Source organism: Musca domestica, unplaced genomic scaffold, assembly GCF_030504385.1.
Source record: "Musca domestica strain aabys unplaced genomic scaffold, Musca_domestica.polishedcontigs.V.1.1 56, whole genome shotgun sequence".
Classification (NCBI taxonomy): Eukaryota; Metazoa; Arthropoda; class Insecta; order Diptera; family Muscidae; genus Musca; species Musca domestica.
In genome coordinates, this window is record NW_026712356.1 from 1041721 (window position 1) to 1057166 (window position 15446).

General features: G+C 36.3%; 1 protein-coding gene across 1 annotated transcript in view; it reads right to left on the minus strand.

Moving 5' to 3' along the window:
* The window catches only part of LOC101895704 (uncharacterized), a gene marked incomplete in the record, with an annotated part of 445807 nt that overhangs the window by 322176 nt on the left and 108185 nt on the right, over positions 1–15446 (minus strand). The window contains 1 exon segment of the mRNA XM_059128648.1: positions 222–390. Within this exon segment, the coding sequence (XP_058984631.1) occupies positions 222–390 (169 nt within the window).

Genomic DNA, 15446 nt, shown 5'->3' on the forward strand with positions numbered 1-15446 from the left:
GCAAAGTGTAATCTTGCCTAAAATCGTTGAGTTTTTAAAAATATTTTTGGAATGCATATCTGAGTTGTAATCCTGATTTTTTAACCATATTTGGTTTTTAGCATATTTTCTAAAGATTCAATTACATTTTGCGCTATTAATTTAATATTCAGCATTTGTACTAGCTGGCGCCCAACCTTGTCTTAAAAATAACTATTAATTAATCTGTAAATTGTACTTACCAACCAAAATCTGCCGGCAGCGTCGTGAGTGACATATCATTTAAACCTAAAACTGTTAAGTTTTTTAATTGTGAAAAGCCAGCGGGTAGTTTTGGAATAGGATTTGAACTGAAATCAGCCACTTGTAAACTTTTCAAGTGTTTGATGTCATCGGGAATGTCTGGAATATCTGTAAATAAATTTAAAATGAGAAAGACAATAAAACTATGTTTTAGCAAAAATGTTAACATATAACATTATATAAGTAGAAATACGGAGAGCTTTCCAATTGTTGTACATGAAAATCTTCTGGAGAATTACTAATCTGTGAAAAATAAGGGTAGGAGTCGAAATATTCTAATTTGAGATTGAATTTTACTGAAGAGTGCAAGAAATTACTTGAGTGAGAAAAATTATTTGTTTGCTGATTTATGTGTTTGAAAAAACAGGTTTGACGTTGCTGTGGGGAAGATTGCGTACAAAAGCCAGGAAAAGAAAAACAGCAAGGTACCAAAGCAACCCCATTAGCATATGCTTTGTTGGTACAGATTGGCGATAATGCACAAAATGCACATTCTTTAAAATAGATCAATTGTGAGCCAAAATATTAAACCGTACCCGACAAGAATAGAATCGGCTTAATTTCAATTGAAGTTTACTCCCACTCAAAAATGAGCAAAACACACTCGCTCTCATTCGGGTGACGTCAAAAAAAATAGTATTTTTGTCTTCTTTTTATGGAGTTTGTCATTCCGTTTGTAACACCTCGAAATATACATTTTAGACCCCACAAAGTATATATATTCTTGATCAGCTTAAAATTCTATGTCAATTAAGCGATGTCTGTCCGTCTGTGGAAATCACTCTAGCTTCCGAACGAAATGAAGTAGTTTGATAAAATCTTACTCAAATGTGTATTTGGTTTAGAAAATGGGTCATGTAGGTTCACGTCTTGGTAAAGTCACCATATAATGGTACCTCCCTTTATTCGGTATTTTGGTGATTAAAGCGATATTATTCACCGAAAATGTTTCAAATTTGGTGTTTGAAGTTCGTAATACTACAGCCTAAGACAGACAATTTTCTGTGCAGGTCCACGTCTTCCTACAGCCCCCATACAACGGTACCTCCTAATATTCGGTATTTTGATGATTTTGGTATTTTGATATTTTGATAAAAATGATGAATTTGGTATTTGAAGTTCGTAATAGATACTCCAGCCTATGACACAAAATTGTCTGTACAGGTCCACGTCTTTATATAGCCCCCATATAACGCTACCTCCTGATATTCGGTATTTTCATTATTTTAGCGACATTATTCACCGGAATTGTTTCAAATTTGGTGTTTGAAGTTCGTAATGAATACTACAGCCTGATACAGAAAATTGTCTGAGCAGGTCCACGCGTTCGTATAGCCCCCACATAACGGTACCTCCTGATATCCGATATTTTGATGATTTTAGCGATATTATTCACCGGAATTGTTTCAAATTTGGTATTTGAAGTTCGTAATGGATACTCCAGCTTATGACAGAAAATTGTCCGCGCAGGTCCACGTCTTCGTATAGCCCCCATATAATGGTACCTCCCGATATTCGGTATTTTGACAAAAGTTGCCTATGCAGGTCCACGTCGTCGTATAGACCCTAATATAACGGCTACATTCGGTATTTTTAAGATTTTAACAGATATTCAAAGGTCGACCCGGTTAGAATTTTCCAGAAAAAAGTTATTCGTGATAGAATTTAAACGTGATAGTGTGATTTCTTTATATTTGGCTGGAAAACCACAAGTGGCTATGGTTAGAGCACTCCAGCATTTAAATGTAAATAAATCTTTTGTGTCTCGTATAATCGCCCGTTACCGTGATGCCGGTTGCGTAGCCGAATATTATTGCGAAAATATTCTGGAGGGTGTTTTTTTATTCTGCCTTGGGCATGCAAAGATTTTGGCCGCAGACCTTGGAAATTTTAACAGGACTCAACACCATCGCAGAATGATTACAAAATAAGGTTCCTCGCTTCATTTCCAGCGCATTATGCCCACCAAAATCTCCGGATACCAATCCGTTGGACTATTGTGTCTGGAGTATTTTGGAAAGCAAGGTTGGCACTAAATAATACCAAAGTATCGATCACTTTAAGCAAGCGCTTCGCCAGGAATGGGCCAAAATACCGCAGAGCAAAATTCGGGCAGCGTGTGATGGATACATTGCCCGTTTGAAGACCAAAATTCGTGCCAAAGTTGACCAATTCGAACAAATCTAAATTTATTCTAAAATTTGATTTTATTTCCGACATTATTTAATTTCATTCAATAAAATTAAAAAAAAATGTAGTAATGATGGCGTTTGACTCTGTTGCAGTTTTTTTTCTCACCCTGTATTTTATAAGCCTTCCTCATTTATGTCTTATAACTACATAAGACCTATAATCCCATAATCGTTCCTTTAAGAAAATGTATTGGTCCACTACGGTTCTTCCAGGAGTCTTTCCGAAGATAGGGAGGTTCTTATATCCATTATTCCAAATTCGTTATTAATAACAAAAACTATTTTAGTGTCTTAGCGCACAATAGCTGAGGCAATAAATAACCTCAAGATATATAAATATTTTGAAAAAAAAAAACAACAACAAAAGTATTCATTAAAGAACTTTTATTAAGAGTCGCCTTATGACCCGGCCACCCTCCGCCCACAGTTGGTACAAATAATCACAAAAAGAATAACCCTGACAGGCTGGCAGTCATGTTCATTGTTCTATTTAGATAAAACCAGGTTAAAAGGGTGATAATGTAGAGTTTTTAAAACTGGCAAACTAAGGACGTTAGGACAAAAGAAAATATTACAACAGCAGCAATTGAAAGAAAGAAAGCCCAACAGGAAAAACAACAATGAAGAAGCACCTGTCAACACTTGAGTGGAAAACCCCTTGAAAAGGAAGAATGTAGCAACAACAGCAGCAACAATATCAACGACTAGAGCAATTTAGGTAGGTATTTTATAGGCCGCCTTATCCACCCCTCTCTCACACTCTCTCTCTCGCTCACTCTATTCAGCCAACACTGTCAAATGCACCTGTTTAACAACAATACCAGAACAAAAAAAAAAAAAACATCAAAATCACAACAATACTTTTTCGAAATGCATTGCACCAGCGAGAGAGCTTACATTGAATTGAATGTCAGACAAATATGCCATAGAATCACACACATACCCCAGCCATCGTCTCGCCTCTCTTGATGGGTCTTCTAGTTGGAAAATATAAAAGACCTTAATAGTCGAAGAAATTTCCCCCCATATTTTCTTAATACAAATGGCAATGTAAGCTCCTCATACAATAACAGTATTAAGGTGTTTGCCTGTTATTCTTTTGATGTATTGTGTGAGAGAGAGAGAGGGGTGTTGAAATCAAAGCTAGCTGCAATGAGCACGAGACCACTACACTCACAAAAAATTGAGTGACTGACACTTATTTTACCATACAGATATATTCGTCCTGATTGCAATAGATTTTAAAACATAATTCCGGAAGGATCTTATTGAAGCATCCGGTAACAATATTCGACTGCACAACAAGTGCGGGTTATTTAGGAGAGGCTATATATACGTAAATCTTGATATAGTATTTTATAGTCTGCTACTCCCTACATAAAAAACTCTCCGGCAATTCACGACCACATGCATATGATAGCATGTAGAAAGAGGAGCAAGAGGAGAATTGACCAAGTGAATGCATTGCTGCTTCTGCTTGTCTCCGCTCACAATTGCATTGTCGCTCTTCATTTTATGGCTCTTCGTCGTATCTAGGTCAACAGCAAATCTATTGTGTTTACCCTTCATGTCCTGTCCAATGGATAGGGAGAGGGGGGCAATTGTTACTTGAATGTTTTTCTATGTCAGTCACAACGTTATGTATAATGTGAGTGAGAACAAACAGGTAGCCCTTTTTCATGTCACGGCACTTTTGAATTTGTGTTTTTTTATTTTTTTCGTCTCTTTAAGTCGGATGTTATTTGTTCGTCTGTTTGACATTTGGCAAAAAAATAAAGCAGCATCACCAAAATGGGGCAAAAGGGTGAAAAAACTTAATGAAGGTAATATGAATTTATAATTGATAAGAGTTACAGAGCATTTTTTGCACAAGTAATTATAGCGAGGAGCTGATACATTTTTATAAGAGGAAAGATTTTAGGAACTTTTATTGGGCGACATTTTGAGAATTTAGGAACTTTTATTGGGCGACAGTAGATTGGACCTACACTGGTGGCCAAAACTAAAGCAACTTAAATCGCAAATACAATAAATGTCCTGTAACTTTTACAAAAATAAACAAATCGTAATTATTTTTCCAGTTTTAAATGAGGGGTTTAATTCACTTTCAAGAAACTAAAAATAAAAATACAAAAATAAGTTTGAACGAAAAATAATATGTGGAAAACTAAAATGACCCAATTTTTGCTTGGTCAAAACTAAAGCAACTTTTGATTTTTTATTTTAAAATAATTAAATTTTGGCTAGTAGTCGATAGCATAACCATTATTTTTGATAGCAGCTGCACACCTATGAGGCATTGAATCTATAACACGCTCAATTTGATCCTTGGGTGTGCTTTCCCAGGCACCCCGAATTCTTTAGAAAATGTTGTGCTTATTTATTTCCGAATCTCTCTTGATCTTCCTATCTACGATACTCCAAAGGCTTTCTAAGGAGTTTAGGTCAGGTGATTGTGCCGGTCATAACAAAACATGAATTTTTGACTCCCGCAACCAATATTTGACAAGTTTTGATACAAGTTTGGGATCATTGTCATGCTGAAACACACAAATCAGCCCAATATTTTACTCAGCGTAAGGGAACAACGTGATGTCCAACACATCTTTGTAAACAAACGGATCCACAATTTCCTTTATTTTATGGATAGACACAAGTCCATAGAAAGAAAAATAGCGCCACGCCATTTTTGACCCTCCCCCATACTTCACTGTACCTTTGCAACACTGCGGCTTGAGTCCATCATTTTTTGGTCTGCTCACCGTAAAATTGTTCACGTCTGAGCCTTTAATATTAAACGTAGACTCATCCCAAAAATAATGTTTTTCCATTGAGGTGGATTCCACTTAATATTATCGTTTTCGAAAGCCTTTTTGATTTTTTCAGATATAAATGGTTTTTTGATGTCTTACGGGCACGCAGACCAGCTGCCACTACTCGTCTACGCACTGATCTCGAGCTTATATCCAATGATTGCTCTCTCACCAATCCTGTTGAACTCTTAAATAGTTGTTTTTTTATTTCTCTCACAATTTGTGGATCAGTATGGGCTGAAGTTCTCCACGGCCTTCATCCGTTATGGACTGTTACTACTGATCCAGTTTCAAAAAACCGACTTAGTGCACAGACATAATTATGAAATCACATAAATATTTATGAAATATTTCTCGGAAATCATTTTCTGTGATATGTTGTTTTGATAATCACTGATAATTTGCTGTTTTATTCAGGTACAGTATTTGTTTCTAGCCATTATTAAATTTTTTTTTTTTGGCAGTACTTAAAAAACGAAAAGAAAAACATATACTGTTGTAAAAAACTTCTCAAAAAGGATTTATGACAAGCGAAATTGTCGAAGGAAGCAAAAAGCGATAAATATCACAGTAAAAACCACTGAAATTGCAGCGGTTATATGAATGTACAACAGAGTTGCTTTTGTTTTGTCCAAGCCAAAATCGGGTTAATTGACTTTACCAAACATAATTTTTTATATAAAAATGAATTTTGGTTTTCTGTTTTAGGTTTTTAAAAAGTGAATAAAGTACCTAATTTAAAACAAGAAAAACTTTCTCATTTTCTTAATTTTTGAAAAAGTTACAGGGCATTCATTCTCCTTGTAATTTCAGTTGCTTTAGTTTTGGCCACCAGTGTACATATACCAAATTTAGTTCGTATATATATATATATATTTCAATGTGCGAATTTTGAAAAAGGCTGGGGATATACAGGGTGAGGTGAAAAAAAAACTGAAACAAAGTCAAACACCATAATTTTTATATTTTTCTTTTTAAATTTTATTGAATGCAAGCAAATATGTCGGAAATAGCATCAAATTATAAAATATGTTTAGAATAAGAACAAATCCAAGTTCGAACTGGTCACCTTTGGCACGAAATATGGCCTTCAAAAGGCCAATGAAACCGTCACATGCTGCCCGAATGTTGCCCTGCGGTATTTTGGCCCATTCCCGGCAAAGCGCTTGCTTCAGGTGATCGACACTTTGGTATTTTTTAGTGCCAACCTTGCTTTCCCAAATACTCTAGACACAATAGTCCAACGGATTGGTATCCGGAGATTTTGGTGGCCATTGTGAGCTGGAAATGAAGCGAGGAACCTCATTTTGTAACCATTCTTGGGTGGCGCGTGCTAAGTGCGAGGGTGCTGAGTCCTGTTGGAATGTCCAAGGTCTGCGTCCAAAATGTTTACGTGCCCAAGACTTACACCCTTCAGAACATTTTCGCGATAATATTCGCCATTTATTCTGATGCCAAAGTCAATTAATACGAGCGGAGAGCGATCGTCGGCTGTTATGGCTGCCTACATCATCACCATGGCCGGCGCTTGAGTTCTGGTGGCCAACCCAAGGTGCATATTTTCAGCTGACCTCTTTGGCAAGTAAACCCGATCATTTTGTTTGTTTACTATCTGCTGGACAACGAACTCATTTTTCAATATTTGCAGAATGGAAAATTGCTATATGTTCAGCTCACGAGACATTTTTGGGTCACTGCGACTCGGGTTTCGATGAAGTCCCTTCTTTACTTTTCGAACAATTTTTGCTGATGTTGCTGTTTTCTTCCGTCCACTTCCTCGACGTCGGGCTACGCTACCAGTATCACGGTAACGAGCGATGGTACGAGACAAAAAAGATTTATTCACATTTAAATGCTGAAGTGCTCCAACGATATCCACTTGTGGTTTTTCAGCCAAATATAAAGAATTCACACCATCACGCTTGAATTCATATCACGAATAACTTTTTTTTCTGGAAATTTTTCACCAAAATGCTTTTGTACACTTGTAAACAATATAATGTGCTGTCACTGAAATAATTTTAACGGCAGTCGGACAAGAGGCTTAGAAGTGACAGCAGTCTGAAATTGGTTGCAAATTTTTCATCTCATCCTGTATGTAAGTATTCCCAAAAGTCACCAACCTTCTGAGAACCGCACGAATCCAAAGGTTTTTCTATCTGCTAAGGACTTACTACAGATGACTTCCTAAAGGTCATCTATCTACAGAAAAGCAAGTAAAGGCAGTTTATCCACAGAAGAGCAACTACCTACAGAAGATCGATAAAGCTATTGTATATATAGGTAATGTAAAGATCTTTTAACTATAGAAGAACCTATTTATAGAAGACCTCCTAATGGCATTTTATTTGTAGACCCCGTAAAGGTGTTCTATCTGTGGACACCCCTCTTAAAGCTCTTCTACCTGAAGATAATTCTCAAAGGTCTTTTGTCTATAGAAAACCTCCTGAAGGTTTTGTATCGACATAATTCCTCTTATAAATGTTATAAACATTTTGGCCGCAGACCTTGGACATTCCAACAGCATCAACTCACTCAGCACGCGCCACCCAGGAATGGTTACAAAATGAGGTTCCTCGCCTAATTTCCAGCGCACAATGGCCAAATATATCTGGATACCAAACTGTTGTGTCTGGAGTATTTTGGAAAGCAAGGTTGGCACCAAAAAATTTCCAAAGTGTCGATCAGCTCAAACAAGCGCTTCGCCGGAAATGGGCCAAAATACCGCAGAGCAACATTCGGACAGCGTGTGACGGTTTCATTGTCCGTTTGATTGTTTGAATTCGAACAAATCTAAACTTATTTTAAAGTTTGATGCTATTTCCGACATTTTTTGCTTTCATTCAATAAACATTAAAAGATAAAATGTAAACTTTATGGCGTCTGACTTTGTTGCAGTTTTTTTATTTCACCTTGTATGCAGAAGGCCTCTTACAAGTCTGAAGAAATCTTCTTAAAGTTTTCATATCCATAAAGAACTCCTAAAGATCTTCTCCTTGTAGAAGACTTCTATCGAAAATCCAAAAAGTTTCATTTACAAAAAATCTTTTTAAAAAAGATTTCTTGAAGTTTTTCTAATTTTATCCGCAACCATGGGCTACGGTAACTGAGGAAAAAATTGAGGAACAATTATGTCAGTTACTGACACTAACTAAAACATGTGAGAAAAATGTCCCTAGAACTTTAGAAATAAATTTCATAGGAAACCCCCGGTACAATTAAAAATTTTCCCTGAGGAACTTAAAGACTTCAATAGTTTATGAAGAGAGAGATGAGAATTTGAAATCGTTTTAAATGCTTGCAACTCCGACGATTAGTAGGGAAATTCAATTGCAAGGGTTGAGGTTGAAAATAATGGGCTGAGCGGCTATAGCAGGTGTTTGCATTTGAATTTATTGAGGGTGGGTGGGAGCAGTTATCATTTCCGTTTTTCACAAACACACACAGAATGAATATGGCTTTGTTGAATGCTTTTGTGTATCAGAGAACCAGAACACCCTGCCTTCACCTACTTCGGCCGGTAACCGTATATCAAACCAGCCAGCAATCGTCGTCTGTGTGGAATTTACAATTTCGTTTTGTAATTATGTCATGCACTGTGTATGTAAGCTCTGCTCGTCGTCGTTGTCGGTGTTGGCGGTCGTTCTAATTACCAATGTTATCGTAAAGAATGTTTGTGTCAATGGGCGTGAACGCCAATGAGTAAGAGTTCATTCGTTGTGCGTGTCCATTGAATGGATTTGTAATTGTTTGACATGACACCGTTTTACTAACTTGTTGTCGTTAGTTTTCTTTCTTGGCTTGCCTTGCTTTGCGACTGATTGTTTTTTCTGTTTCTGTACTAGCCATAGAACAGATTTCGTTATGGTTTTAAATGGTTTGTGGTGGTCCTGCCTCTCCACACCCATAACACAGCACAGTAGCAGCAACAAGTGCTTTCATTTAGACATGGAAACCGTCCGTCTAGGTTTGTGGGAAGGAAATGTTTTAAAAGAAAAGAAGTTTTCTTTCCATTGTAATCCTTTCCCATGACTTGTGCCATATTTGCGATTATGATATCATCCGGGAAAGTGTAACGATTTTCAGGAAGTCTGGGCAGTCTTTTTAGATTGTATACATGAACTTGAACTCACTATGATTTCAATATCAAGAAAATGTCTTCTTAACATAATTCAAATAACAATTCTGATAAAACCCATAAAAAACCTCATTACCAAATAATGGTTTTCTTCAGTATATTTGGCATGTTCTAGAAAGCAAGTATTTTTCATAACCAAGGGCCAAACTTCAGACTGCTATCATTTATAAGCCACTCCTCCGACAGATGTTAAAATTACATCTCATTGACATCTCATTATATTGTTTACAAGCGTACAAAAGCATTTTGGTACGAATTTTCCAGAAAAAAAGTTATTCGTGATGGAATTTAAGGGCGATAGTGTGATTTCTTTATATTTGGCTGGAAAACCAAAATTGGCTATAGTTAGAGCACTCCAACATTTAAATGTGAATAAATCGTTTGTGTCTCGTACCATCGCTCGTTACCGTAATACTGGTAGCCTAGCCCGACGTGAAGGAAATTGATGGAAGAAAACAGCAATATCAGCAAAAATGGTTCGAAAAGTAAAGAAGCGACTTGATTGAAACCCGCATCGCAGTGGCCGAAAAATGGCTGGTTAGCTGAACATATTGCAATATTCCACTCGGCAAATATTGAAAAATGAGCTCGGGGTAAGCCCATTGAAATTCCAAAAGAGTGCAAGAACTTATACCTCAACAGAAAGAAAATAGACTCAAAAGAGCTAAAGAGTTGCTTTGCTTGATCGAAAGTGGTGAACTGCCGAATTTGGTTTTCTCCGATGAGAAAACATTCGTTGTCCAGCAGTTTGTAAACAAACAAAATGATCGGGTTTACTTGCCAAAGAAGTCAGCTGGAAATGTGCACCTTCGGTTGGCCATCAGAACTCAAGCGCCGGCCATGGTGATGGTGTGGGCCACCATAACAGCCGATGGTCGCTCTCCGCTCGTATTAATCGACCGTGGCATCAGAATAAATGCCGAATACTATCGCGAAAATATTCTGGAAGGTGTATTAATGCCTTGGCCCCACAAAAATTTTTGCTACAGACCTTGGACATTCCAACAGGACTCAGCACCATCGCACTCAGCACGCACCACCCAAGAAAATGGTTACAAAATGAAGTTCCTCGCTTCATTTCCAGCGAACAAAGGCCACCAAAATCCCCGGATACCAATCCGTTGGCCTATTGTGTCTGGAGTATTTTGGAAAGCAAGGTGTCGATCTCCTCAAGCAAGCGCTTCGCCGGGATTGGGCCAAAATACCGCAGTGCAACATTCGGGCAGCGTGTGACGGTTTCATTAGCCGTTTGAAGGCCATAATTCGTGTCAAAGGTGACCAATTCGAACCAATTTAAACTTATTCTAGAAGTTGATGATATTTCCGACAATTTTTGATTTCATTCAAAAAAAAAAAAATGGAAAAAGATGTGTTGAAAAGTATGGCCTTTGACTTTGTTGCAGTTTTTTTTTTTAACTCACCTTGTATGTTTCGAAAAAAAATTCCTTCTATGTTTAAAACACTACAGATGAATTTATATTTAATTTCGAAACACTTCACATCATATCCTACAGCACAATGAGGTTTGGCTATTATATGTTTGATTGAACAAAAAGGTTAAGAACTCCTCGAAGTATAGGTCCCATACCCACAATGTTACATAACGATCGTCCTATCTCTCCGAGCTGAGTCGATCTAGTTTTGTTATTTTGCTGGAGATTTGAACCAGTGATCTCAGGTTTTGTAGTCGGACGTGCTCACTCTGTGTTACCGTTATTCATTACTTGGTATGATACAAATAAGTTATTTTACCTTGTACATTTTTTAGGAATCATTATTTTGTCAGCTTACTAGTAATGCAGAGGGCATGCTGATGTTAACACTTTTGGGTGACTTGTAATGGAGATGTCATGTAGTTGTCACCAAATTTTGTAAGTCTGCAGATTCCCAAGTAATATTCTTCAACTAATAATTTTTGTTGAATTTGGAATATATGCCCTTTCCAGGAAAAAAAGTTCTACAACTTAAACGAATGTTTTGCCACCAAAACCGTACCCTTGATCACACCCTCGCTCGATTGCAGCCATATCCATTTTTTTGCAGTCGTTTAACAACAATAAAAAAATTCAAAGTATCACACACTCAACTTGGTTGGTGGGGTTTCAGTCAGTCAGCCAGTCATGCTGTGTGTTTGAAATTATTTTTATAATTTTTTTTGAATTTCTAAACAATTCTGCTACGGTTCCAAACAAAACAAGTAATAAAAACAAACTCAATGACCAGCTACAAATAGATATCAACCACCGGAACCATTCACCACCAGAAGAGAAATAGTTTTTATTTTTTTCATTAAAAGAAAATTAAAATCAAATGAATTTAGCACAAATTCCAAACAATTGTAGGGAAATGCGCTATGTCAGATAGGTATGTCCGTATGTCTATTTTACCATAGCCGAGGGTCTATGAATGAGAGTTAATATTGAAGGAAATATTAGTGAGAAACCGTTAGTTTCGGGAAGCATTTTGAATCGAGTGGAAGTTTTCCAAAAAACATAAATTAATAAATAAATAAAAAATGAATATTTAAAAAAAATAACAAAAATAAATAAAAAAAAAAACAAATAAAAATAAAACAAATAAAAATAAAACAAATAAAAAAATAAGAAACAAAACTAACAAGCAAAAAAATTAAAAAGAAAGTAAATTAAAAAACTAAGATAAAAAAATAAAAAACGGTGGATCTTAAGCTCAAAAGTCAGTTACGACTTTTCAAAATTCTTCCGAAAATATAAGGCTTTAAGCATAGAACATATAAACGACATTTAACGAAGAAAAACAATATGAAAAAATTGCTATAGATAAATGATAACCCGCAGACTTACTACAAAGATAAGACTTCGCACAGATATTCCATAAAAAGAAGACAACTCATATTTTTTTGCAAGAAAGAAACCCTTGCAGAAGTCTTTTATAAAACCCAGATTTTTTGAAAATCTATTAGAGGTCTTCTAGTATAGGAAGATGATCTCCCTGATGTCTACTTTAAATAGAAGACCCGACAGTTGTCTTCCACAGATTGAAGACCATTTACATATTTTCTGGAGGTTAGATTTTTTCATGGATCTATAGGCTGAGATATTTTTAAGGATGCCTGATGCCTACTTTAAATAGATGACCCAACAATTGTCTTCTACAGATTGAAGACCATTTACATATTTTCTGGAGGTTAGGTTTTTTTTCACGGATCTATAGGCTGAGATATTTTTAAGGCATTGTGTAAAGAGGAGACGTTTCTGATAATTTCAACATGTACGCCTTTTGGCGATCTTCCATAGATAAAAACACTTTTTTTAGTATTTCTTAGCCTATAAGGTCGCGTATAAATCGACTACATTTAGAAGACCTTTTTGGAGAAATTCAATATTTAAGAGACTTCTTACTGTTTTTTTCTCTACATGACCTCCAAAAGACATACAATACATCCGCTTATAGAGTTTCCAAAGATCTACTGTCTTAAGATGCCTTCTTGAAGATCAGATAGTTGAAAAAGATGTAAAGACCTCTTAAAGCCCTTTCATTCATAAAAATTCTTTTAACTCTAAAATAGTTCCAAAAAGATTTTTAGAAGTCTAAAGGTGTTCTACTCGCAAAAGACATCTCAAAGTTCGTATAGATCTAGAAAGCTCTTAGAGGTCGTCTATCTCTGACCTCTTTCCTTTAGACGATCTCTTATAGGCCTACCATCTATAGATACCAATTCAAAACATTCCGCCTCTAGAGGGCCTCTTTAGTCACCTGCCTCCATAAGACCTCTAAACAGTATATTATCTCTAGAAATCCTTTTAAAAACCTTTAATTTATAAAAGAGCTCTTAAGGAAGATTTCTTAATGGACCTGAGTATATAGGAAATCTCTCCTTTTAAATATCTATATGACCTACCAAAGTCTCCTTGTAATAGAAGATCTAGTAAAAGCCGGGTATATCTACATGTAGCAGACCACATGAATCTAGAAGACCCTTTAAGTTATTAAATCTATAGATGACTTGTTAAAGGTTTTACGGATCCATATCTTTCAATAGGGCTCTACTTCCAAAAAAATTCTTAATATTATTATATCTCTAGAAATTAAAGATTTTCTATCTATACAATGCCTCTTAAATATATTAGAAGGTAAAAGGCTCATAGTGTAGTTTAGAAGACTTTTTTAAAAGTTTCCTAACTTTGAAAGATTTTTTAAGGATGATTTTTTAAAAATCTTTTTTTTCTAGAAGGTATTGAAAGCGTCTTTCCATTTTAAATCTCTGTCATTTGTATTTCTTTCTATTTCGAAAAAAATCTTTGGCCTCTTACATGGTCTAGGAGGCACCTAGTCTCGTTCAGAAGACTTTTAATAGATTTTCCATTTTAAAAGAGTTCTGAAAGGTCTTCTAACTTTAGGAGGCTTTCTTAAAGTCCTTTATCTGTAGATGGTCTCTTCCATTTCTAGAAGGCCGCGAAAAGGTAGTTTAGAGGTCATGTATCCCCGGAGACCTATTTTCATAGCAGAAAGTCATTTAAACGTCGTCTAACTCAGGAAATCTTATAGAATGACACTTTTAAATGTCATTTGCTAGGAGACTTCTTAAAAGTCTTTTGCCTCAAACAAACCTCGGTTCTCCATATCTAGAAGATCTATCAAAGTGAGCTGAGCATATCGCAATATTCCATTCGGCAAATATTGAGCTCGGGGTAAAGCCATTGAAATTCCAAAAAGTGCAAGAACTTACACCGCAACAGAAAGAAAATAGACTCAAAAGAGCTAAAGAGTTGCTTCGCTTGGCCGAAAGTGGCGAACTGCCGAATTTGATTTTCTCCAATAAAAAAACATTGTTGTCCAGCAGTTTGTAAATAAACAAAATGATCGTGTTTACTTGCCAAAGAGGTCAGCTGGCCACCAGAACTGAAGCGCCGGCCATGGTGATGGTGTGGGCCGCTATTACAGCCGATGGTCGCTCTCCGCTCGTATTAATCGACCGTGGCTTCAGAATAAATGCCGAATATTATCGCGAAAATATTCTGAAAAGTGTTTTAAAGCCTTGGGCACGCAAACATTTTGGCCGCAGACCTTGTACATTCCAACAGGACTCAGCACAATCGCACTCGACCCCCAAGAATGGTTGCAAAATCTACGGATACCAATCCGTTGGACTATTGTGTGTGAATTATTTTGGAAAGCAAGGTTGGCATTATAAAATACCAACGTGTCGATCACCTTAAACAAGAGCTTCGCCGGGAATGGGTCAAATACCGCAGAGCAGAGAACATTCGGATATTGTGTGACGGTTTCATTGGCCGTTTGAAGACCATAATTCGTGCCAAAGGTGACCAATTTGAACAAATCTAAACTTATTTTAAAATTTTTGCTTTCATTCAATAAAATTAAAAAAAATATATTTCATTATTTCATATATCTCTCGTATAGGAAACCTTCGCGTAATTTGTGTATGAAATGGCCGTCCAATTCAATGACCCATGCATGTTGGATACAACAACAACGACAACAAAAATCATATTCAATTCGTTTATGCCAACTTAGCCACAAAGTGTAAACTCTTCATGCAATGAGGCTAGCAAACAACCCAACAAACAAACAAAACACATAGCAACATGTTTGTTGTTTAGCATGTCTGCCAGTCACTCACTCACTCAGTCGTTCACTCACTCATTTGTATCAGACAAAGTTGGTAATAAATAAAACCAAGAAGACGAAGAAAAAAAATAAAAATGAAATATAAAAATTACAGAAAGAACGGCAAAAAGAGCAATGAACAGCAAGAATGACAGACAGACAGACGAACAAAGACACTTGGGCAAAAAAAAAAATTAAACACAGGAACTGAAAAAAATAAAAAAACACAAAACTTTGGGAAAACACAAGAAAAACGTAACTGGCATGCCGGTTGTGTTCTGCAGTTAAACGCACGTGCTTCAGAGTCATCAAACCAGAACGCAACATTTTATAAACATTTGATATTGTGGCGTTTTTCCTTTTTTCTTTTGGTCTTTCGTGCCAGTGAATGGAATGAATACCAAACAAAAA